At 35.0% G+C, this 27,338-nt stretch overlaps 1 protein-coding gene across 2 annotated transcripts in view; it reads left to right on the top strand.

The window, feature by feature from the left end:
• PDHX (pyruvate dehydrogenase complex component X) overlaps positions 1-27,338 on the top strand; it is a 79,787-nt gene that overhangs the window by 23,579 nt on the left and 28,870 nt on the right. For both annotated transcript variants that reach the window (XM_017530527.2, XM_017530526.2), the window contains exons 3-6: positions 10,563-10,663; positions 16,865-17,064; positions 19,265-19,363; positions 25,547-25,721. In XM_017530527.2, the coding sequence (XP_017386016.1) occupies positions 10,563-10,663; positions 16,865-17,064; positions 19,265-19,363; positions 25,547-25,721 (575 nt within the window). The remainder of the gene's footprint in view (positions 1-10,562; positions 10,664-16,864; positions 17,065-19,264; positions 19,364-25,546; positions 25,722-27,338) is intronic.

Genomic DNA, 27,338 nt, shown 5'->3' with positions numbered 1-27,338 from the left:
TTTTTTGTAATTTTTTAATGTTTTTATTTGAGACAGTCTGACTCTGTCACCCATGCTATAGTGCAGTGGTCCGATCTCACTCACTGAAACCTTTGCACCCTCCACCTTCCAGGTTGACATGATTCTCTTGCCTCAGCTTCCCAAGTAGCTGGGACTATAAGTGAGCACTACTACCCTTGGTTAATTTTTGTATTTTTAGTAGAGACGGTGTTTCACCACGTTGGCCCAGGCTGGTCTCGAAATCCTGATTTCAAGTGATCTGCCCACCTTCGCCTCCCAAAGTGCTGGGATATAAGTGTGAGCTGCCTTGCCTGGCCAGGAAGTGGTTTCTACATGCTTTTCTAAGCCCTGTTAGTAGCATTGTGTTGAAAGGAACAGATCCTACGAGTAGTCTGGTATCAAGAGATAACAATAGGCAATTGAAAGTAGCCTCCTGGCCGGGAGCAGGAGCTCATACCTGTAATCCCAGCACTTTGGGAGGCCGAGGCAAGCAGATCGTTTGAGGTCAGGAGTTTGAGACCAGCCTGGCCAACATAGTGAAATCCCATCTCTGCTAAAAATACAAAAATTAGCTTTGGCGGGCACCTGTAATCCCAGCTACTCGGGAGGCTGAGGCAGGAGAATTGCTTGAATCCAGGAGGCAGAGGTTGCAGTGAGCCAGGATCAGGCCACTGCACTCCAGCCTGGGAGACAGAGCGAGACTCTGTATCAAAAAAAAAGAGAGAGAGAGAGAGAGAGAAAGAAAGTAGCCTCCTTTGCCTGCTCCCACTTGAAAAGCCAACAGTAAGGACTCCTAATCAATGCAACCATCTAAACAGATGGGGTAAAGCTTCTGCTTACTATCGAACACAGTATTATAAGTAAATCTTTCAGTCTTAAGTGGTGCTGGAATGCAGATAAAGGAAATCACCAAGTGTCCCCACATTTGGAGTGGTGAATGAGAGTTTAGGCCATGAGCACCACTAGGCCTGAGCTGGAAGGCTGGAGTTGCTGACTTTTTTTTTTTTTGTGGTGGTGATGGGTGGAAGGAGCGAGGAAGGGAATCAAGAATTAGCTTAAAATGTGTTTGTGCTAAGATTTGAGATGCTTATTAGACATTCAAGGGAAGATGTTCAATAGATAATTCATTATAGGATTTGAAGTTCAGGAGTGAAGTTTGGCTTGGAGACAGAAATTTGAGAGTCAGCAGCATATGGATAGAATTTAATGCCATGTGATAAACAGGCAAATTGATTTGTTTGACTTTGAACCTATGTGGAATAAGAATGCCTGCTTCCCTAAAGAGTCCTCCTGAGGCTCAAATTTATAGTACTTGCATTGGAAACCCACAGGTAGAAGTGAAGTTTGCCTGGGCTGATTGTCCCGGTGGGTTGCCTGGTAGAAGCCATTATTCTGGAAGAATACAGCGTCTAATCCAAATCACACAGAATTTGCAGATAGTCTTATTTATTAAAAGTCACAATTTAATAATGTATGTGGAAGAAGTCTTTTAGGAGTGAAAGTCAGTAGGCATAACAAGTAACAGGACTGGACCCCAAGAACTTCAGTTAATTGGAATTACAAAAGTCCAGGCAGATTTGAAAAGGATAAATAGAACTTCTAGTAATGAAAAATGCTGTCCCTAAAATTTAAAACCCCAAAACCTCAAGAGTGGGCTGAAGTGTGATTAGATAGGACTGAATGAAGAATTTGTAAATGGAAGGACAAGTGGAGGAAATTAGGTTGCATGTAGCACATAGAGACGGCACTGGCAAATTTGAAAGAGAAGTTGAGATGTGAAGGGTAAAATGAAAATTATCCAATAATCCAATAGGAATTTCAGAAGAAGGAGCAAAAGGAGGGAATGGGGAAGAGGTAATTTTCGGAGAAAAAAAATGGCAGAGAATTTTTTAGAATTTAAGAAAGTTATGTGTAATGTAAATGAAAGAGCCAGTACTCCACTGGAAAGCATTTTGAGCAATTGGCTCGGCATGGCTGCTGCCATCTTTTAAAATAATTGTCAGTATCTAAGAAAGTTTTACCTTTATAATGTAATCAACTGGAATCTATTTTTAGATTTCTTTTCTCTAATGAATTATAGAGCTTTGGCTATTTCCATATTCAATATGATGGGGAGTTTTGGTGTCATTAAATAATGATTCAGACACAGCACGGCCTTTCAGGAATTATTTTTAAAAGATTAACTTTCTTCACATTTTGAGAATTTATAGGTAAGCAGATGAGGAGATTCTTGGGCCACATTTATCTTTCAGACTTCCAGCTCACTGACAATCTAATACGTTATCCATACCCATTAGAATATGGGTGGTAAGATAAAGAGCCAGGAGACATATGGTCTCATTATTCTGTTCTTTTTTCCTTTTGATTACAGTGTGCTATTTTCACGTGAGACAGGCCAGGGTCCCTGGAGCATGTTTCCGTGAATGTTGCTCTTAAAATTCTGTGTTCTGCCAACTGAAGGGAAATTTGTTTTTACCAAAACACAGTAAATAATTGAGAGCAATCTTAATCCTTGGTTCTTAGTGGTTCACTAGCTTCTTTTTTAACCTCATCACCTTTGTGATTTGTGATCTTTTGAGTATAATTTGCTGTTATTCATTGACACTTATATACTGTACACATGGCTGGTTCTTGGTATGTTTATGGTAACTTGGTTTCATCATTTTATATTAAAAACAAATTTATATTCTGACATGATAGTTTTCATATTTTTCCTTTTATTAACTATGTCTTTTGTTTGTATGATTTTTAAGATCTTTTTAAATGTGTGGTCACCATAAAACAATGAGTTTAGACCTTTGTACATTAAGAAGATTGATATTTTTCATGAAAAATGATAGTATTGCATCTAATTATTAATCTAGTTTACTTCTAAGCAAAGACTAGGTATTTGAGAACATTCAATGGACAGCAGTTCAGTCTTAGAAATCATTAAGTTTTCTCAAAAATCTGAGACTAATTCATAGCTTCTTTTACTAATGCTATGTGTGGGTGTGGGTGTGTCTGTGTGTGTGTGATGTTTTACACCAAGGAGACAAGGGTGCAATGAAAAGAACTCCGGCTCAGGAATCATGATTTTTCCTTTGGGATTCCTACTCTGCCATGAACTACCTGGGAGTGAGTTGAACTAGATGAATTTAAGGTACAGAATATCCTGGATTAATAATTCTGTGATAACTCACTTTCATTTTCATAAGTCACAGAAATATGCAGTAGTATAGCATATAAATTATTTCCATCTTTGTTGAACTAATGAGTCTAAGAAAATAAGTTTTACAATGAGTTTTAGAATACTTCATTTCTGTCAGAGGATTGACGAAAACATTTCATCGAATTAATACAGAAAACACTATGAAAGTGCTAGGTAACACCCACAATTTCAAAATCTTTTGAAAGGCGAAATGAGCTATCATTCTGCAATTTTATTACAAGTTTTTTATTTGGAGGGGGGATGTGCTTCAGACATTTTCAGTTTAAACTGGACCTAGTTTACTTTTTTATCAACCAAATGCTCAAATCTGTTAAATTAACAAAGAGGAAAAAAAAATCTTAGTTTCCCTTTCATAAGAGAATATTTGAGGTTATGAAAAACCTTGGTTTTTTCCTCAAAATGTGTGAGATTTTTCTGGTCTGCCATGAAGCCCTATAGAACAAAACCAGGCTGAGGTAATTCTATCAAGCACTTAGCCACACACATAGTGCCCTAGAACACATGTTGTAAGCGTGCTTAAGAGTGGTGCTTGCTGCTGCTGCTCTAGCATCCCTCAGATACTGTCATTCTTTGTGAGCACTCCTTCTGTCATGAGACAAGGGACTTTTCATATTTCAGATAGTTTTTGTGAAAGTCTTATAATATGTCTAATGTACTGTTACTGTGTAAAATTCAGAAATAAAACTATTTTGAAGAAAGCCTTATGCTATGTCACTAGGTGCCACTAGGGAGTTATATGGGTCTCTGGGTTCTACTGTAGAAGACCCTTTGGTTCTATCATTTCTGGGAATATGTATATGTTTGTGGTGCTGAAATGGAAAATTTTGAAAAGTGCATTTCACAAATAGCTTCCATTTTTTTTTTTGGTGTACATATGGTTTTAACAGCTTTATTGAGGTATAATTTACATCAGAACATTTACCATTTTAAGTATTCAACGATTTTTAGTAAATATATAGAATTGTGCAACCATACCGCAATCCAGCTTTAAAACACATTTCTGTCACCCCAACAAAGATCCTGCTGCCTGATTGCAGTCATTTGTTTCTCCCATCTCTAGCCCTAGACAATCTGGATCTGTTTTCTGCCTCTAAAGGTTTGCCTTTTGTCTACATTTCATATAAATAGAATCATGTAATATTTGGTCTTTTGTGACTAGATTTTTTCAGATTTAGCATGATTAAGGTTTATCCGTATTGTAGCATTTACTAGCTGTTCATTCCTTTTATTACGGAATTATATGTCATCATTATGCCTTTTTACATTTATTGCTAAATATTTGTATTAGAATTTTAAAATTAGTGAATGGAATTATAGATAATAGTTTTATTTAGTAGATGTTTCTGTGGTGATGGAAATGTTCTGCATTAAACTATCGAATACAGTAGCTACTAGACGTAATGCAAGAGGCCAGAGGGATGTGTGGCCGGTTGACCTTGTCTGACAGGCCCCTTCTCAAACTACTACTACTCATCCCTTCAGCTGGTAGGGCAGGACCTCAACTGGCCTAGCAACCAGGTTGCCTCGCTTTTTGGGCCATGCAAGTATTATCTTTTGTGTGTGTGTGAAGTGAAAAGGGACGACAAACACTGACTAGGGGTCCCTCCTATGTTCCCATTCTGCTGTAGGTACTAATTGGATGGGATTGGTGTTGCCTGTTTGTTGTACTCTTCCTCGGTCAGATTAGGAACTTCTTGAAGCAGGTCTGTCTTATTTTATTACTATTTTTCCACGGTGTCACACACACTGTCATTCACATGAGGCAGCTAGTAAATATTTGTGGAGTAAACAGTTGAATTATTTTTGTCTCTGATTATTGTTGTCATTATGGTTCAACGTAGCACTAAGAAGAGGAATTTTTCTTTAATGTTCATGTTGATCTGATAACTTGGTCTTACAGATAAAAACTAACTCTCTTCCACTACTACCGCCATGCATACCTTTTACATAAAGACTTTTATTCTTAATTTTTGGCAAAACAAAATTATTTTATGAAAGCCTCAGGACTTAATTCCATTAATGAAATAAGCATCACCATTAACTGTATTTGACCAAGGCTATACTTAGTATCTAGAATTTAAAAAGAGAAAGGGAAGCTTCTGTATACTTCAGTCCTCAGCTCTGGCAGTTGCCCATCGGACAAAGGAACAGGACAATGATGCTGGTGTCGGTGCTGTGGAGCGGCCCCTGGGCGGGCCTCTGCCCCTTCTGGGCCTGCACTCTTGCTCCAGACCTGCTCCACTTCCACCACTGACATGGACCACAAGAAGATGGTGCAGGAACACCCCAGGGCTGCCATATCTTTCTTCAGTCAGCTATGCACCTGACAGCTGAGAAGCCATCTGTCACCTCACGCTGTCCCCTATCCTAGCAGCTCAGCCTTTTCCACTCTTCTCCACTTTAAACTCTTTGTAGACAGAACCTTCTCTTTTTGTTGTTTTCATAGCCAGTGCTTAGTACAATGCCTTATACGTTAATGTTTGTTGAATGATCTGGTAGAAATGACATAATGTGGAATAAATGTGTCTTGATTGTGGTAGAAATGACAGAATATGGAATAAATGTATCTTCATTCTAAATGGTTGTATAGCTAACATTTTATTTTTACCTGGAGATGTTGTAAAGTGTTACCTAAAGATGTATGTGAAGTGTTAACACTTCCAGCCCATGACTTTAAAAATATATGTCTATACATTTAAAATTTTCCTGAGAGTCAGAGAGATTAGGTAACTTGGTCGAGATCACTACTGTCAGAGCTTGGAATCAAACTCATGTCTGAATTAGGAGAGGTTCGTTGTAACTACTCTGCCAAGGAGTCTAAGTTATAGCAGTAAATTTTTTATCACTGCTGAAATCAGTAGATTTGGAATATTCATGGCTTATTATTTGGTCTCAGAGTTTTCTTTTGGCATTTACATGATGTTTGATTATTGAAAAACGAAACTTTGTTTCCTTGATTAATTGAGGGTAATCGTCCATATGTAGTATTGCTATGTTTTTAAAACTTTCCTATGGTTTATTGGTAAAGTTCACTCAATAGATAGATTTTTCTGTATTTCTTTCCCCTGCCTCCCTCTGTTTTGTCCTCTTCTTTTTTTCTCTCTCTCCTCCTGCTTTTCTCCTCTCCCCTCTCCCTTGTCATTCTCATGTATCTAACATGTATGTCTGTGTTATGTGAATAGATACAGGTATAGTTTTTTTTTTTAAGGCCATCTGTTTAAGTATTAGAAGCATGCTACAAATCAAATGTTAGAACCTAAAGAAATGTAAAGTACGGCTTGATGTATATCTCATGAAGAATAAGGATTTGTGAAATTATTATTTTTTTTTTCTAAAGCATTTTAATCTAAAATTCATTGTGTATGGTGCACTGGCATGAAGCCTGAGGAATGGGGATGGGAATATAAAACACTTAAGTGTCCTGTCCCTATTGTGAAGAAGCTCATAGTTTAGTAAATAGAGAGGTAATTAGCAGTAATGTAATATTTTAGATGCAATTTGTGATTTTTAAATTAATTGGACCTATAGGAATCTGGAATATGAACAAAATTATGTAGGTCATTACTCAGAGAAACTTATATGGCTGAAGTCAAATCTATAGTTCTTAAAATGTGGTTGGAATTTGAATACTGATGAACACAGATGATATAGCATCACTTTAATTTGTCTATGGCTAGAATCTATTTTCTAGATATCTAAAAGGTATTTAATTGCTGGGTTGACTAGTTCTATAGTTTCTCCCATGATTATAGCAGAAACCTATGAGGTTATGGTTTTTTTCCTTTTGAAATACAATCTCTTAACCACTAAAACATCTGCCATTTAACGAAGTAGGTAAGATTATATAATCTGACACTATAGCTTTCTCTATGACATACAAAGGTCATTTTTGGTTCCTTCCTGCATATCTTACCATCTTAATCTCTCCTCACTTCTCTCCTGTACTGTTTGCCAGTTCCTTTGAAGTTTCCTGTTCTCTCTGCCTCCAGGGCTATAAGTATATCACCATCTACGTGGATCACTGGCCATTTACAGATTGTCTCCTCCTAACCTCTTCAGGCTCAGATTAGGTGGTTATTTTATTCTCGGAAGCCTTTTCTCACCTTCCAAAAACTGAATTAGATGCCCCTCCTGAACATTCCCAAAGCATCCTGACTTCACCTTATCCTGCTGTATTTTCCAGTTTACTTGTCACTGGGTACTAAGCAAACTTCTTGAGGTCAGGAATCTTAAATCTTTGTTGTTATTGCTGTCCATTGCTGTATCCTCAGTGCCCCAATATATTTTTAATAAATATTTGTTGACTAGGGACATCTCTTTGGGGTTAGACGAGGGACCTTTTAGGTGGTAAATAAATATCTAACATAAATTTTTAAAAAATATAGCATATGTTAGTGTCTCTGAATTATTTTCCCTGAAGATATAACTATCAATTTGAACATCATGGTACACAATGAAATACTTTCTATACTGTGAACGTTCAGAGCATATTTGTTAATTTAGTGTTTTAGATTTTCTTTCATATTCTTTTATGATGCTTCCCTGTTAATATTGCTATTCTAGCTATTTTTGGTGTGTGAAGAGGTATATTTATATGTTACATCTTTTTTTATCCCCTTATTTTTTATTCTGTTTTTATGTTAGGGCTATCTCTTGCAAGCTACATTTACCTAGATTTAATTTTTGCATCCATTTTGATAATCTCCACTTTTAAAGGGTGATTTTAATCCATTTATTGTGATTACTGATGCATGTGGACTTATTTATACCCTTTTTTGTATATTTCTGTTTTTATTCTCTGCTTTTTTCTTTCCATGTGCCTGCCTTCAGTTAATCACCTTATTTTCTACTTTTCCTTTGCTTTTATTTTTTACTGTAGATTATATATATTTTTAATTTTAAATTAAATTTTACCAATAAAGCTTAATGTTATTCAGTAGTTTCCTCCTATTACAGGCATTGTAGGTTTTGCCACACTTTTAAAAGTAATGTGGTAAAAATAAAATTACCATGTTTACCTTTGCACCAACTGAATATGTCAAAGTTATTAGCATGCTTTACCGTCTAAACATTTCCTTTACTATCTTGTTATTTTTTAGAGTTTGAGTTTTATACTTTTTAACCCCTCAAACATTACTCTAAAAATAATTAGTAGTTAACATTTTAGTAATTTTCACAATAACTTGTTTCTCGTATTCCATGGGTTCCATCTGCATCCGCTTTTCTTCTTAATGAACTGCATCTTGTAAGAGCTTTTTAGAGAGATCTTTAATAGGTGGTAAAATTTCTTAGCTTTATGTATCTAAAGAATACTTCTCTTTCATTCTCAAATGATGGTTTGGCAGCATGTAAAATTTTAGACAGGTATTTATCCTCAGCTTTTTGAAGATACTACTTTGTTTTCTGACCTTTATTGCAGCTGCTGAGAAGTGTGTTCTCAGTCTGTCATTCCATTGAGGTAGTCTGTTTTTCTCCCCTTTGATAGCTTTTAAAAAGATTATGTTTTTATCATTGGTAGTATGCTGTTTCTTTACATTGTATCTAATATGGACTCATGTTTATATAGTCTAATACTGTTTTCTCTGTTTAATTTTTTTATCACAGTATAACTTGCATAAACTTGAGGCTCAATTAAATTTTACATACATGTATACCCACATTCCCACCACCTAGATCAAGATTTACGACATTCTTAGCAAGTTATACAGATCCTGTATGCCTCCTGCTAGTCAGTACACCTATCCTAAACTCATTCAGAACTCTTTCATAATGAGGATATACATCTCCAGTTTTGGGAAATTCTCAGCCACTATTTCTTCATGTATTGCTTTCCACCAGTGCCTCCAGCATCTCCCCTCAGAACTCCATTAGCAAACATTGCAGCTTCAGTCTTTGTCACTTAACTGCTCTTTTCTGTTTATTTTTTTTTTTAATGTTTGTATCTTTTTGTCTGCCTGTGTGAAATTCTGGTTTATTCTTTAGTGCTACCTTTCAATTTACTAATTCATACTTTAACTATTCCTTGTCTAGAATATATTCTTTTGTTTCTTTTTATTTCAATTACTTAATTTTTCATTTTTAAGATTACTTATTAGTTTTTTTCTTTCTACCTTATACTATTTTTTTTAAATTTCTTGTTCTTGTGATGAATCTTTTACTTTCATGTATGTTTTTGGACATCCTCAAGATACTTTACAATCTTTGATGGATTGCACAGAATAAATTGCTTCTGAAATGAATTTTTGTTACAATTATTGATTTTGTGGCTTGCTTTCTTAGCATTTGATTTCTTCGTTGTTTTAGAACTTTGTTTTGCAATTTACTTTTAAGTGGAAAGTTTATGTTTTAATGTCTTCCCTCCTACACAGTCCTCCCTTGCTCCCCTCTGCCACGCAAGGAATTTTGCAATTGGTATTGGGGATATTGGCAGATAAAGTTCTGGAGCCAGAGGGTGGCTTGGCTTTGTTCCTGGTATTGAGGCAGTATTCTGGTCCCTACCTTCCTAGACCCATGGTTTCTGATTAAAATCATATTCTCAGTCACTAGGTTTTGATTGTGCATTTTATCAGCCTCATATTATGAGTAGAAGAACCCTGATTTAGTAGCTTCAAGTAGTGAATCTGATTTGAGTCCTCTGTACCCAACAGGCTACTTTTAGTTCCCTTTAATCCCCAAAGGAAACTGTTGTACCTCTTTCTCCCTCTTTATTCCAAATCTGCCCCTAGATCCAGAAGCTGGTAAGTCTGTTAACTTCAGGTCTTCCTCAATATTTTTGAGTTTCCAGATATGTTCTGTTGCATAGAAGTGGTCCGTATTTGACTTCAGTTGTGTCTTTGATTTTCTCTTTTTATGCTTTGTTCATTCAAACTGTATGCTGCCAACAGGTTTTTTTTTTTTTTTTTTTTTTTTTTTTTTTTNTTTAACTTGGCCTAAGATGTGAACCCAGAAGTACTGTTAATTGTAAAACTTTTCTTCAGGGAATAATAGTCAAAATGTTTGAAAAAGTCAGGGGGATATGGAGTCTGGAATTGATTTGTTCAGAGGTGAATATCCATTTTTTACTATTGTCTCTAAAGTTAATTTTATTTTTGAGACATGCTCAATAATCTTTGTAATAGCTTTTTTATTATCACAAGTATAATTTATGTTCATTATAGAGCTTTTGGAAACTACAGCAAAGCACACACACACACGCACACACACACACACACACACAGAATTATTATATTTCTACAGCCCAGAAGTAGCTATGGAATATTTTGGTATTTATTTATGTTTTATTTGTATATACATATATACATAGTAGTATTTATATTTTAAAAAACAAAACAAACCCAGTCTTGTTTTGTAGGTGAAGCAGTGAATGCTGGAGATGCATTATGTGAAATTGAGACTGACAAAGCTGTGGTTACCTTAGATGCAAGTGATGATGGAATCTTGGCCAAAATTGTGGTAAGTTTTTATTTTAGTTCTCTTCAACAGGATGAAAATTTCTTGAGTGTAAAGTTCCTTATAGTAAACTTACCTTTTGTTTTTGCCTCTTTATTTTTAATGTGTATTGTCTACTACATAATACATTTTTAATTCAAGTGTTTAAAATGTTTTAGAGTTAAGGTCTAATAGACTATTTTTCTGTATTTTCTAAATCTTCTGCTATGTGTATTATTTTTATAATGGACTATTAGAGCTTATGTGAAAAGTAAGTGAAATAAAATGCTTAGAGCTACATATGGTAAAAACATGACTATTTAGCATTATATGGCATATTCCCTGATTGAGCCAACCAGCATGTTTGTTTCTTAACTTCCAGAACATTTACTAGATAGTATGGTGGAGCAGCTGAGACTAAGGCTGTAGATTCTGGAATCACCCCGCTGACTGATTCATATTATAGCTAAAAAGTTCTGCCAGTTATTAGTTATGTAATGATTAGCAAATTCTTCAACCCCGTGCCCTTTTTCTTTATATTAAAGTAGAGATGATAATGATACCTACCTCATGGAACATTAGGGAAGATTGAGAGAATACATACACGCTCTTCTCAAAACCTGTTATCTCATCTCAAAAACTTACCCACTTATTACCCAATTGCTCATTAAATGTTGCTCTTCCCATTATTACAATTGTGTCCTTAGCTTTTAGTGACCATTAGCCCCCAAGTCAGTCTGTATGTTTGCCTAATAATTTGTATTGGTTGGTTGCAACTGGATAATAAGTATCCATTTGTGCCTCTCCAGTTTGATTTGTACAGATGAGCTGCCTATCGCTTAGCATTCCCTTGTGGATGTGCTTTTAGTCCTGAGGCGTCAACTTACCTCTGCTTTGAGCATAGATATAATGCTTTCCTTTGTATATTCTATTCAAAGACTATACTTCAGAATGCTATGCTCTAATTAGGTGCAAATATAAAGACAGTTTGTTGTTTTTCTTATAGAAAATCCTCTTTTCCTTTTTTTTCTAGCCACTTATGTTGTGTTTTTAACTTCTGATATGTCAAACTTCCTTCACTTGTCGTCTCTAATATTAGATACTAGATATAAGATTCCAGGTTGAAACATATTGATAATATAGTTAACTTTCTTGTAGGAAATACAAATCAAAGGCTAAAATTTCTGTGCATTTGTAATTGGGAAATAAAAATATTCATACCAAAAATAATTTCTTGACTAATTTATGCAGCATGTTGAAAAAGATTGCTTGAATTACCGTGTAATAATCCCAGCTACATTTTATTATGTTGCTTTTGGCAAGCTTTTTTCTTGGCCCCAATTCTGGATTGTTTGGCTGTGGAAATCTTCCAGAATTGATAGTATTTTCCATTTAGCTGCTAAGCAATGCATTTCAAATTGCTAACCATGTCAGTGGGTAAGCAGTGCCAATTCATCTGCCCCTTAAGCGCTGAAAAAGGTTGGGAGTGGGTTTGGATATGGTTGATAGCAGCTTTAGTGCCAAAGAAAAGATTGTACATATATTTTAGGCCTTTGTGGCTTTATAATTATTCCGCTTTTTGGATAATATTTGAGAGTCTATTCACAACACGTTGTTGCAGTTTTATGGGGGAAAACTAGTAAATTGTTATACAAAAAAAAAAACTTCAATCATTATACACTTAAAGATCAGTTCATCAGTTTATTCTTAAAGTTAGTATTTAGCAAACCGGACAGCAACTGTTTTAATGATAATAAAGTAGAATCTTAGGATGACATATTTGGAGGGTTTGTTAGATGTTCTCTGATTTGACTTCCAGTATATTTGGGGTTGCTATATAATTTGGCATACCAACTAGGATATTTGTGAGGGTGAAAAGGGTATAAAGATGTTAAAATTATTTATACTTATGTAATTTTTGAAATATAATTATTGACTAGCAATATGTTTATTGATAGATTTTTTGATAGACTGTTATTCAAAACAATTTTCAAAAATAAAATTTTTTCTAAAACTAATATCCATGGGTGTTAAAGCAAATTTTTTTGAAAAAACTTTTTTTAATTGATCATCTGGAGATTAAAAACAGCAGAATAATGATTCTCGTTACTGTTCACATTATTCAATTGGTTTCTTTACTGTATCTTACTGAAATACCGTGTCACTGGTATTTTTCTAAATAATATATTTTTAAATATTGTATTTGTTAGATTCCCCTTCCCCACCCTTATTTTTTCATTAAGTTGCCCACAGTCCCATTCAAAGTTGCATTTTAATGATTTGAAAGTTTATGTTTGAAATTTGAAGTTGTGGAGCCTTCAATTGATTCTTCTCTTTAAACCATGATATTTTTAATTGAGAAAATACCCTCTTGAAGCTCAGAACAGATTCTGTTAAATGGAAGATATTCTCAACTCTGATTTTTTCATATTGGAATAGTTATGACACATTGTGAGGAAAGATAGTTTATGTTCCCCATGAATCAAAAGCTAAATTAGTATATCCACTTTATATCTTTTTAACTTGTTTTTAAAAAATACTAGCACCATCTTGAGGAGCTGCATGATAATTTTGATCTGTTGGATATAATTTACAGATTTGGTAAATTACTGATTTGGTAGCGATTATATTGTTACATTAAATACCATCTCTGATGTCGGATTACATTTAAATCCTCCCTCTGCTACATATTAGTCTTGTGATCTTGAGCAAATTATAGAACCTCTTTGTGCCTCAATTTTCTCATCTATAAATTGGGATAAAATAGTATTTACCTTAGAAGGTTGTTAGGATTAAATGAGTTAATGCTGTGCAGAACAGTGCCTGGCACTTGAAAGCCAGGCAGCTGTTATTCAAGGACTTAATCAATGTTTCTTCTTCCCCTCTGGATTTTAGCTTATCATTAGTTTTCATTTTCAGTATTTCTTATATATTTCCTTATAAACCAAAGTTCATTGTGCATATAAGATAAGCAGTATACATTGAAGAATAAAAACAGTTCAAAACTGTATAACGGTTCAAACCATGATGGAAAATCGTAGTGTTGAACCAGGTCAGTCAGTCATGTGACACAGGTCATCTCCACTACCTGCTGCACATGCTCTGTCAGTAGTCACTTGGTAGCTTTCAAACAGCTCTATTTTAAAGAATAAAAATACTTAAATAATTACTTAATGTACGCATTTTAAAATATCAGAATTAAAACAGACAATATTTTCTTGTACCTTTAATGGTGTGAACTCCCTTAATTTCTCTATTTGACATACTGCTGAAAATGTTTTGCATCTCATATTCTTGTGTACATGGATGAGCTTAGGTGAGTTGTTTGTAGCATATTTGCAGGTGATTCATTGGATAAACTGTGAGAATGTCTCTAGTACAGAGGCCTCACACTAGTGACCTGGGCTTGAGGGATGGAATTCAGTCTCTGTATGAGTATTATGAAGAAATAGTTTGACACAAACCCTAATACCCATTATCATATATGTTGATGTTTGCCTTTTAGTGCTGCCAGCCACCTGCTGGGCCTTTAGGCATGAATTTCTAACCCATACCAAGGGGACAGTCCCCTGTGGTTTAGTCTTCATCCTTGTTGAATGTATTGTTTTAAAAAATGTATAATTTGAAGGAAAACACCACCACAGCAATAACAACAACAATAATAATACCTTTAACAATGAAACTGAAAATGAAAAAAAGTTGCTAGCTACCAGACACTATTCTTCGGGTCTTACATGTAACTCATTTATTCCTCATAACATCAGCATAAAATAGCTACTATTACTGTTTGCATCTTACAGCTCGGAAAACAGGCATGGCGAGATAAAGATAACTTTACTAATGTCATATAACTAGTAAGTGGTGGAGCCAGCGCTGAAACTCAGGAAGTCTGTACACAACTGGGAGGGAAGGCTAATATTTGAAATGATGAACTCAACATTCAATATTTCAGCATTGATGAGCTCTAAGTTAATAGAGCTGCGTGTAAAAACCCTACATTTAATATTAAGAAATCATTGGCACAAGAGTAAGAGAGAGGGCTTTGATCAAGCAAGCCGAGTGCATAGGAAAACTCTGGCTTTGAGGTGTCCTTAGCTCCAGATGCTTTGGTAGATCAGAGTGTATCCATGGTGCTAACTCAGAGAGGGAGGGAACAGTAACAGAGGTCTGCTTGGTTTCTAAACACAGTTTTGCAAAGAGTATTATTTACCCTTCTGGTACTAAGTCTAAAAGACCTCTGTTTGCACTAAGGGAATGGAAAAAGTTGAAGCAATTATCTTAAATTCATATAGAGATTTTAATGATTTTAAATGGAATTATAATCAGCCCTATTTTGTCTTTTGTTATATATTCAAGTTGTATGGGTAGTGTGTTATGTGTCATTGTCCATTGTATTTTGGTTTCATGCTTCATGGTGTCACTCTTTTAAATAAAAAAAAAAATGTGAATAGTTAAAAATAGATTTTATTTGATATTTAGATACTGGTAAAAATTGAAATGGTAAATGCTGTTTATTGCCTACTTGTGAAGGTCTCAATGTTGTGTTGGTAGGGTACATATGGAATCATTTATATGGTTTATAGCAAATGAAACAGAAGGTGCGGTATCAGTTTCAGATTTAGTACAGTTGTCTGACTCAGATTTTAGAAATCTACTATTTTTAAAATAAAACTTTTTTTAATGCTTTAAGTTTGAAGGATGTTCTTTGGATATCGATCCTCTTTCTGATTCAATTTTGAAGGAATTAACATCAAGTGGACTTTGTGTCACTTAATAATGCTTTCTAGATAAATTTTTAAAGAAAATTTGTCATTTTACTTTGATTTTTGAGTTAGCAATTCATAAGCAGGTAATTAAACACTTTCAGATGAAAAATGTTTGTCTAATTATAATCTGAACTCATTTTTTTGACAGTAAAAAAAATGAACTTTGTAGAAATTTTTTTTTAGTATGTGGCAAATAACTAAGCAACTAAATTTTTCTTGGATTGCTTAATATTTTTCCATAGCTTGTAATTCATTAAACATGTCTATTCAGTTTTCTATACTAATTTCTTAAATATATATTTTGCTTCATCAAAGCATTGCCACTTTTCTTCCTCATTAGTAATTAGTAAACTTAGCTTCCTAAACCCCTTAGAACTTATGCCTTATTAACGATAGTGAACATACCAGTGAGCATTGAAATTAATGTTACTCTGAAATGTCAAACTTATTCTAGAAGTTATGCTTTTCCTTATAATTACTATATTAGTGAACATCCTGCAGCCTATCATTTTATTGTTCATTAAATATATCTAATGAACCTTTTTTGGAGTAATTGAAAGGGAATAATAGAAAATTTGAAGAGAATGACATTTTTTTCAGTAGTGTACTTATAAAATATTGTTACCCAAAGTTTTCTAGGGACTTCTTTTTAATAAGTAAATTAGAATCATCCTCCTTTTTTGTATATATAAATTAATGCTGCCAAAATGCTTAAAATATACTTACCTTTACTTTTAAAAACATTATCTTTGATCTTATTTAAGTGTTTAATTGGCATTATCTGTGCAAAAAAAAGATTTTGTTAACAGACACCACTGTGTTTCTGATATACTTACAAAAAACTCATGAGGTTTTATTTTATTTTTCAGGTTTTGTAAATAGATATACAGGGAAGTAATTAAATGTACAGAAGTAAACTAAACGTTAACTGGAATAAACAGTTCCATCTATACGTTGGAATGTTTATTTTTTCAGACTAAGTTTACGGAAAAGATTTTTGCTTTAAGTAAATTTTAGTAGATTGGACTAAGTTGAGGGACTTAATCCCTTCTGAGCGTTTGGAACTCTGAAGCCATTGAGTAGAAACTATCTGGGAAAGACAAATGGTTAAGATATGTAGCCACAGTCTTCTGTTTTGGATTTGTATTGACTTTAGAAAGGAAGATGATAATGATGGATCTTATATATTTGAAGGCTGTCAGAAAGAGGATACTTGCTAGATTTATCCTTTATTTCAGAAGGTAGCATTAGTAACTGGGAAGAGGAGAATGGTGATGGAAGGTATAAGTGGGAGAAAGGGGAGAGGGTGACAGGTGGAAGTCAGAGGCAAATGGTCTTGGAAGCAGCTTTTAGCTCAAATTAAGATGTCTTAAGGGCAGAATGACCCAACAAAGGAATAAACTACTTATTGCAGTCATGGGGCTTTCCTTCTGTACAGTTATTTCTTTTTTAAATATAGGTTGAAGAAGGAACAAAAAATATACGGCTAGGTTCACTAATTGGTTTGATAGTAGAAGAAGGAGAAGATTGGAAACACGTTGAAATTCCCAAAGATGTAGGTCCTCCACCACCAGCTTCAAAACCTTCAGAGCCTCGCCCCTCACCAGAACCACAGATTGCCGTCCCTGTCAAGAAGGAACACACAGCTGGGACACTACAGTGAGTGTATTTATTCGAAGGCTGATGTAAAAAAAAAAAAAGGTTATGGCAGTTCTTACGGGATTTTAATCATTATCGTATTCACACATCTTTGTACATGACATAGGAAGCTGCTGTTTCAGCACACTCAGACCTTAGAGTGTTTTTTCTTTTTTGTTTTTTTTTTTTTAAACTGTCATTGTTCATTTAGTAAGTAAATAGTTATTGAATATCTCCTATGTTCCAGGTACTCCGAAAGCCCTGCTTGCACAATGGAAAACCAAACAATGTGTGCAGGGTGTGTCCATGTTGAGCTTGAATTAGGTTTTAAAACTCTAGAATGGAATTCAGTATCCCAAACTTCATATTCTATTCCCATTTATGGAATTCTGACTACTGTTACAGGAATTCCAAGCTCAAATGTCTATCTGATATAAAATAGAATTTGTGTTTTAGCATGCATTCATTTTCAAAGTAGTCTACATTATGAGTTTCTGGCACAGACTAGAGCTCCGTTTTGTCTGATTGTTTTGTAACAAAACATACTTAATACATATCATTTCACTTTAGTTTTATATTACTTTAATAGATGAACTCTATAAATTCTAACATTTCATTTATTTATTTTGATATTCTATATAATTGTACGTTACTTTATGAGAAAAAGATCTTCATAAAGTAGACCTCTTCATTTTAAAATATTTTTTCCTTTTACTTATGATTGTCAGTTCTCGTCAGAAAAGAATCCACAGTGCTATTTGAAATACAGAGTTTTTAAGTTCCCTGTGCAAAGTGTTTCTGACTCTGTTGCCTTGACTCTCCTTCACTATCTCCTCTTTCATTTATCCTAAAAATTGGAAGACAATCTCACTGATGTTTTCTAACTAATGAGAGAGAGGCAGGGTGGGGGGGGTGCGGCGGGGGGGGGGTGCGGCGGGGGGGGTGCGGCAGGGCGGGGGTGCGGCGGGGCGGGGTATAGAATTCAACCTCAGCAATACAACCCAATTAAAAAACAGGCAAAGGACTTAAATAGCATTTCTCCCAAAAAGATAAATAGATGGCCAACAGGCACATGAAAAAGATGTTCACTGTCACTAACCATTGGCGAAATGAAAATCAAAACCACAATGAGACCCCTCTCCATACTCTTCAGGATGGCTCTTATCAAAACAAACAAACAAAAACCAAACTAGACCTAGAATGTGACAAGTGTTGGCAAGAATATGGATAAATTGGAACCCTTGTGGTTGCCTAGCAGAAGTGTAAAATGGTGCAGCTACTGTGGAAAATAGTATGACAGTTTCTCAGAAAATTAGAATTACCGTATCATCTAGCGTAAAATGATAGCATGTATATCCACTTTCGGATACATACATAAATATATATATATATATATATGCAAAATAACTGAAAGCAAATGCTGGGAGGAGGTATTTGTACATCTCTGTTCATAGCAACATTATTTGCAGTAGTAAAATAGTGGGAACAACTCATAAGTCCACAATGCTATGAAATGTGATTCAGCTTTAAAAAGCTGAAGGAAATCCTGATAAATGCTGCATAGATGAACCTTGAGAATATTATGCTGAGTAAAATAAGCCAGTCACAAAAAGACAAATACTGTATGATTCTACTTATTTGAGGTACCTAGAGTAGTCAAATTGATAGAGACAGAATGGTTACCAAGGGTTGGGAGGAGGGAGGAATAGAGAGTTACTGTTTAATAGATACGGAGCTTCAACCTGGGAGATGAAAAGTTCTGGAGATAGATGGTGGTGATGGCTGCACAATGGTGTGATCGTACTAAATGCCACTCAGTGATATACCTAAAAATGCTTAAAATGGTACAGTTTATGTATCATTTGCCACAATACAAAATATATGAAGAAACAGTAGAACAAAGTATATGAAGAAACAATTGATGTACGTGATGAGGAGCCATGTGAAAGTAATTAGTTGAATTAGAAGCTCTTTCACCTAATGAATATGTATTCTTATTAGAACAATATTTAGAAATAGTAACTAAATTTTTATGAAAGCGTTTTAAGAATAAAATAAACCAAATTGGTACAGGTGATTTGACTGTGACCATTTGTGGAAGTCATTTTAGGTTTATTATAAGATTTTTTAAAAATTATTTGCAAAACTGTAGACATTTAGATCTATTTGAATGAAGTGGTAGTGTTAATTGGTCCTATTAACCTTCATATTTTTTTCTTAGGTTCCGTTTAAGTCCAGCTGCCCGCAATATTCTGGAAAAACACTCACTGGATGCTAGCCAGGGCACAGCCACCGGTCCTCGGGGGATATTCACTAAAGAGTATGTTTGCTTTTTGTAATAACCAATTCCATTATTTATTATGATCGCGGTTTTTTTTGAAAGAATATAAAAAGAGCTTATTCAGTCTTAAGATTTAAAAGGAGGTACACTGTTCTTTTGTACTTTTAATTGCTTTTATCATTATAAATTGTATTCTGCAGGGGAGTTGTTTTGTGAATAATTATAGCATGACTGAAGAACGGCTCTAATTTGATAACTAAGCAAGATCCTCAGAAGTGGTAATAAATGCAGAAAATTAGAGTGCAGAACAGTGAAACTTCTTACAGTGTTAAGTGTATATGAAATCATCATGTGACATTTACATTTCTAAAATGAGAAAATGAGGAAATTTTTTTTTTTTTAATTTTCATGATATCCCATTTGAATTTTATTCACATGTACTGTTACAAAGCAATCTCCATATACAGTTTGGTCTCTTTTTAGATTTTCTTTTCTATTTCATTGGTCCATCTGTCCATGAGTTAGTACCATACTTTTCTAGTACCACACTTTTAATTAGAAATGTTTTATTGTATGCTTTAAAATCTGATAGAGATAGCCTTGCTTTTTTTTTTTTTAATTAATCAGTTTTCTTAGTTCATTCTTATTTTATTATTCTTCAAAATGAATTTTAAGCAGTTCGTCTACCTTCATGGGTAAGAGTGAGGGGTATTTTTATGAGATTGTATCACAGTTTAACTTAGTGAGAATGACATCTTTATGATGATGGGTCTTTCTATTCAGCAGCACTGGTGTGTCTTTCCATTAATTTAAATTTTTGTGTCTTTCAAAATAGATGGCCCCTGTTGTATTGAAACCTAGTCTAGTAGAGTAGACAAAGATTAATCAAATAGGCTTATGAACTAATGTAAAATTTCAATAGTGCTGTGTGCTACATTTCTCTTGGCAGTAATAGTAAATATTTCAAATTGAGTTTATGTTTCAAAGCAATGTACTCATTCCGTGTTTATCTAATATTAATAGAAAATAATAATATTGGCCAGAATTCTTATAAGTTGAGAGAGAGCAATGGTTATGAAATTATAAATGGCAGTGCTGGGCCAGGCAACTTTTTCTTTATTCCACTGGGTTATTTTATTCTTCATGAAGGCATTGGCTTACTGTTCGGTGTTTATTTTATTGAAAGCAGTATATAGCTTTAATTCTTAGATATCCTCATTTATCTGTGTTACACTCTTACTGATTTGTTAACCAAGTATGAGTATGTAGTTCTATCACACACGTACTGTAAAGTTTGTGCCACACTGCATGAGTTGGAAATCAGCTGTCCTGAGAGCTGACTGAAAGGCAGCATCCCAGACCGTGGGATTTTTAGTTAAAGGACTTAAAGGTTATACTTAGCTGTAAAAAATTAAAATTATAAACCTTGGTTGCCAGTTAATCCTAGTTTTTCCCCCTTACCAATCCTTATTTAGTATCTACTATTGGTATCTTAATCTTGTTAGTTTCTACCAGTTTGTGCCTTAGTAACACTCTCTAAAAATGGGAGAAAGCAACTGTTTTTATAACAAAGTAGACTTGCGTTGCTCATAATTCTGAGGGTAAGGATGAAGAGTCTATATTTAATTCATTAATCAGTGAGGATTTGGTGAAATATAAAATAATTATTGCTACACCTTAGAAGGATCAGTTCTGCAAATTTGTATAAGATAAACTGGAGCAGAAAAAGATGAGATAAGGAGATAAAGTAATAGACTCCTAAAGTAATCCAAGTAAGAGAAAATGAATACTCAAATGTGGGTAGGAGGAGGAAAAGGGAGATTCCTTATACAGACAACATGGTAAGGATAGAGTCCAGAAGCCTCTGCAGATTAAATGTGGAGTGTATACCAGAGTAGCAACAAGTCAAGGAATGAATCTGGATCTGGTCTGGGTGATGATAGTTTTGGCTCCAAAAATAGAAATAAGGGATTTGGGAAGCATTTGTCTTGGTGGAGTTAGTAATGTGTGAAGCTTTGTGAGGACTTAGAAGCCATGTAGGTATCAGGATCAGTGAGATGAAGATATATCTCAGGAGATTGTTTGGGATTAGAGAGGTGGATTTAGTAGATAATAATGCAGTAGTGGTAATTGAGATCATCAATAGGGAAACTATTTAGAGGTTAAAATCCTTGAGTTGGAGGATAGTTGGGAAATGGAAAAGTCAAGAACGGTAGGATCTAAGAAAAGCCTTTTAAATTTGGTGATATGGTTACCTTTTGGAGGGCAATTCAGTAGTGTGACAGCAGTGGAATAAAGAAAGTTTTCTTCCTTCCTTTTCTTTCCATGTGTGCTTAATACATATGTGATGCACAAATATCTTTTTTTTTTAACCTGAGTTGAAAGTTATAATATTAATGAAACATTTCTTAAGAACAAAATGGTATTATCTTCTGAATACCATAAGGAAGCAGTATTAAAGAGTTAGGCTTTTAGAATTTTTGCCATCTTTCTACCCTCTTACCCGATTCTTTTCCCTGCCCTTATTTCCTAACTCTCCACCAGACAGAAATCAACCTCTGATCTTCAAAATAAGAAATGGTACCAAAGATTTCTTGAGAAAAGTGGATCCTGAAAGCATTCATTATTGAGGATTTTTGCTTTTCTATACTACTAAAAATGCCTGCATTTTAAGTTTAACATTAAGGTGAGCTTTGGAAAAAATTTTAGCCTAATGTCATCTTCTGACATGGTTGAAAAATTGCAGGCCCCAAAATATCTTAGCACACTTTTTTATTTTTTAAATTTCTTTTGTCTTTGAGAGACAGGCTGTCACTCAGGTTGGGATGCAGTGGTGTGTTCAAAACTCACTGCAGCCTTAAACTCCAGATATGCCACCATGCCTGGCTAAATTTTTAAAAAATTTTTGTAGAGACAGGTTCTCACCAGATTGCCCAGACTAGTCTCAAGCTCTTGGCCTCAAGTGATCCTCCCACATCAGCCTCTCGAAGTACTGGGAATACAGACGTGAGCCCACGGTGCCCGGTCGGCACACATTCTTGACACGGTGAGGACATCCTCCATTCCATGTCCACTAAAAGTGCAAGTGGAGTAGAAAAATCAGTTCCAAATGCTGAAGGAAATGCCTCCAGCCCATTGTATTTGTGAAGAAAATCTTAGGTGTCAGGGCTGCTATTTTAATTTTGCCTTAAAACAAACATTGCTCAGAATACATGTTGTACCAAAGCATATAGACTTTATTTTGCTCGTACATGTGACTGTTTTAAGAAAGCAGTGTCAAGGCCACAATTGGAAGCAGAATACATTTAGGTTCTTTGCCTGCAGCCCCAATGTCTTTGGTACATCTGTGTCTTAAATCATAGTGGTAGTAATATTTGTATTCATCACACATCATCAGAAATCCAGTAAGTATGACAGGCAAGTGCCTAGTGTGTTTTAGTGGTATTTATTTTCAAAATGAATTCATGTCACACCCAAATGAATTGCTCTCTCAGGGAGCCCAGTAGAGAAGGTTCTACCTGAGTTAACTTGCAGAACATCCTCTGCCTACCTGCAGATTTGTTGGTATGTTGGTTTTTCTCCTATTTTTTATAGCTTTTAATGTCTACCTGATGCTCCAGGTTTAGTCTGATTATTTAATGTACAGAAATCATTGAAACTATTTTCTGTCTTACAAAATACTAAATTGTTGGCTGTTACTAAACAGTAATTAAGATTTATACTTCAAAGGTCTGTAAATATAAAATCAGCAATAAAAAGGCCAGGTGCAGTGGCTCACACTTGTAATCCCAAAGCTTTGGGAGGCTGAGGCTGGTGAATCACTTGAGGCCAGCAGTTTGAGATGAGACTGACCAACATGGTGAAACCCCCACCTCTACTAAAAATATAAAAATTAGCTGGGCATGGTGGTGCACACCTATAATCCCAGCTACTAGGGAGGCTGAGGGATGAGAATCTCTTGAACCTAAGGGGCAGTCTTTGCAGTAAGCTGAGAGTTTGTGCCACTGGATTCTAGCCTAGGTGACAGAGTGAGACTCTTTAAAAAATAAAAACCAGTGGCCAGAATGAATTTTCTACTTAATTCTTTATGATTAACCTTCCCAAGAATTTTTTTTTTTTTTTTNTTTTTTGAGATAGTGTCTTGCTCTGTCACCGTGTCTGGAGTGCAATGGTGTGATCTCGTCTCACTACAACCTCTGCCTCCCAGGTTCAAGTGATTCTTCTACCTCAGCCTCCCAAGTAGCTGGGACTGCAGGTACACACCACCACTCCCAGCTAATTTTTGTATTTTTATTGGAGACGGGGTTTCACAATATTGGCCAGGTTGGTCTCGAACTTGGCCTTGTGATCCACCCACGTCAGCCTCCCAAATGCTGGAATTACAGGTGTGAGCCACCTTACCCAAGAATCTTAACTACTATAGAGATAAAACTAAACTGCTTTAAAAAAAGGTAGCAAATAATAGTTAAAAAGGTAGCAAATAATAGTTATGCTGATAATGAGATAAAAATGTGTCAATTTAGTGTCCGTAACCTTTTTTTTAATAGATGTATTCAAGCATTGACAAGTTTCAGTGTTCCTGCTTGTGTTGATATTATGTTGTTGCATAATAAGTTACAGTAAACTTACCAGCTTAAAATAACACCTGTTTATTTTCTAACAGTTCAGTAGGTTAGAAGTCCTGGCATAGCATGGCCAGGTTCTGAACGTATGGTCTCACAAGGCTGAAATCAAAGTGTTGGCCAAGCCTGGGAGCTCATGTGAAGCTTGGGGTCTTCTTCCAAGCTCATGCTGTTGTTGGCAGAATTCAGTTCCTTGGGACTCTAGGACTATGGCACTTGTTTTCTTGCTAGCTGTCAGCAGAGAACCACTGACAGCTCCCAGAGGCCACATGCATGAAACCTTGCCATGTTTCATCTCCATCTCCGTAGTCTGTTCACAACATGCATGTTTGCTTCTCCAGGGCCAGCAGTTGAATCTCTTTATTCAAATCTCTTCTTCCAGGAAGGCCTAATTTCTTTTAAGAGAGTACCTGATATATCTGTCCCTTCCAGGATAATTTGCCATTTGACTAACTCAAACACAACTGATTTGGAACCTTAATTATATCTGTAAAATGCCACCAATTTTGTCACATAATAGGACCTAATCATGGGAGTGATATCCATCGTATTCACAGGCCAGCTGAAGTTAAGAGGGATTATATGGGGTGTGTACATTAGGGGCAGGAATATTGGGGTCATCTCAGAATTCTTCTACCATGTTGCAACAACTGAAAGAATCTTCTCAAATATGCTCAACAGATGTTAGGTTTTTTCTTTCATCAGCTGTTTGAAAAATAATACCAAAATATTAATTGTGTTTGAGAAATAATTTTTCTTTAGATTTTGTGTCAACCTGAAGTTTTTTTTTTTTTGATTATGTAAAACAGATTTTTTCTTAAATTGGAAAAAATATAAATTATTGGATATTAAAATCTTCTAAAAATGATTTTAAGAAAATATATTGCCTAATACCACTGTAACTTAGCATAGTGAGTTGACGGCTTGACATATTTAGTAATCTAATTGCATCCTTTTACAAGGCAAAGATACCTTTGTTTTAAAGAATAATACAAAGGCAAGTCTGTAACTAGTTATTTTTTTCATTCTAAAAGATATCATGGGTTAGATTTGTTACATTAGGTTGTACTGCTGACATACTGAGCAAAATTTAAAATGCTTTGGTTTCCTGGTCATGAATAAGCTGATTTGCACTGTAATAAACAATGAAACAATAAGTGAACAATAATATAGAAAATATTCTGGTGAAAGCCATGTTTACAATAAACTTGACACTTTTTGAATGCTGTGTGATTATCATTTTGTGAGCATAAAGGATGAGAGTATGGTTTAATTGTTCATGTACCAGATAACATCCACTGCACAGAAAAAAGACTAATTTCCTTTTTAAAAATCATTGCCTATATCCAATTTTAATAAAATTCTAACTACTATTTGGTTTTTGAAAATATGCAAATATTAAAATGTGACAAATAATGGGAGTCCACAGACCAGGTAAGAGACAGGATTTAATTTTCTAGATCAAATAATTGGTTTTTAATGATAACCTTGACATCTATATGTTTCTGTATCTTTTCTCCACATCTCACCTGCATTTTCTGAAAGCTCTCTTATAATCCTTATTGCTAATCATGGTTATCTACTTTGCTCTTATTTCCAGAGATGCTCTCAGACTTGCCCAGTTGAAACAGATGGGAAAGATTACCGAGTCCAGACCAACCCCAGCCCCTGCAGCCACTCCCACAGCACCTTCACCCCTACAGGCCTTAGCTGGGCCATCTTATCCCCGGCCTATGATCCCACCAGTATCAACTCCTGGACAACCCAATGCAGTGGTAATGTTTTCTAAATGGATTTTTCTTTTTCTTTTTTTTTTGAGACAGAGCCTTGCTTTGTCACCCAGGCTGGAGTGCAGTGGCACAATCTTGGCTCACTGCAGACTCTGCCTCCCAGGTTCAAGAGATTTCCCTGCCTCAGCCTTCTGAGTAGCTGGGATTACAGGTGCCCACCACCACGCCCACTTAATTTTTGGATTTTTAGTAGAAAAGTGGTTTCACCATGGTGGCCGGGCTGATCTCAAACTCCTAACTGAAGTGATCCGCCTGCTTTGGCCTCCCAAAATGCTGGGATTACAGACATGAGCCACTGCACCCAGCCTGGATTTTTATTTTTCAAATTTAAGTGAAAGAAAGTAAGAACAATTACTCTGTGTTTTAAGAGTAGTTTTAAAACAGATTAGTTTTACTTATCTGTTTCAGTAGTAGCTTAAAGTGTTAAAGAAAAAAAACACTCCAAATGGTTTGTTTTACAGACTTTCTATCAGAAACCAAAATTTGTATGTTAACTTCCAAATAAACATTAGAACTATAATTCAATTTAAACATTAGAACTATAATTCAAAGTTACAAGTTCCACAACTTCAATAACATATATATTCTTTATAATCTCATGTCTTTTTTTCTCAAGTGTAATACTAATAATTGGTAGCTGACACTAGCTCCCTTTTCTGGCTATGTTTTACTTTTTAACTAGGGAATTGATAATCCCACTATAAAGAACTACATAGTCATTCTTTCCTTCTCAGATGCATGCAGTATAGCAGCCCCCTTTTTTTTTTTTCATATTACTCCATTTTGCCTCTCTGTCTTTCCTATTCAGGTTACTTCCTGTCAGAAGAAATGTAGGATAACCAAGTTTATTTAAAATCAAATGGGCACTTAAAAAATAAAAAGCAAAATAAATAGATAAATCTGTACTCCTTCTAATGGAGAACTATATACTAAATGATATTTTAAAAGAGTTGAAAACATTACAAGCTTCATGGGAAACAGATTTTCAAATATTCATTCATGATTAATATACTACATACTGGAATAACCTACTTTTAAGGACATGTAATTGGACTATGTAATGTATAGGCTAAGAGTGAACTATACACTCAATATAAGATATGTATAGTCTAATCATATGTCTTTAAAAAGTAGGCTATTCAAGGCTGGGTGTGGTGGCTTACACCTGTAATCCTAGCAGTTTGGGAGGCTGAGTTGGGAGGATTGCCTGTGCTCAGGCTTTCAAAGACCAGCCTGGAAAACATAGTGAGACTTCATCTCTACAAAAAAATTTAAAAATTAGTTGGATGTGGTAGTTCCAACTACTCAGTCAACTGAGGTTAGGGAATCACTTGACATTGGGAGGTTGAGGCTGTAGTGAGCTATAATCATGCCACTGCAGTCCAGCCTGAGTTACAGAGGAAGACTATCTCCAAAAAAAAAAACTATTCAAATTAGGAAGGTAAACCATACTTTCAAATTCTTAAAATATGTGGAGAGCATTTATTCTGCTTGACCAAGTACTTTGCTAACATAAAGTGTTTAATTTCTTGATATTTGTAAAAATGAAATCAGCAGCACTTTCAGTTGCTTTGTATTATCTTGAAGTGATTGTAATGAAAT

The sequence above is a fragment of the Cebus imitator genome, unplaced genomic scaffold (genome assembly GCF_001604975.1).
Source record: "Cebus imitator isolate Cc_AM_T3 unplaced genomic scaffold, Cebus_imitator-1.0 Scaffold66, whole genome shotgun sequence".
Classification (NCBI taxonomy): Eukaryota; Metazoa; Chordata; class Mammalia; order Primates; family Cebidae; genus Cebus; species Cebus imitator.
The sequence above is the reverse complement of the archived record's forward strand: the minus strand, read 5'-3'. Positions and strand labels throughout refer to the sequence as shown.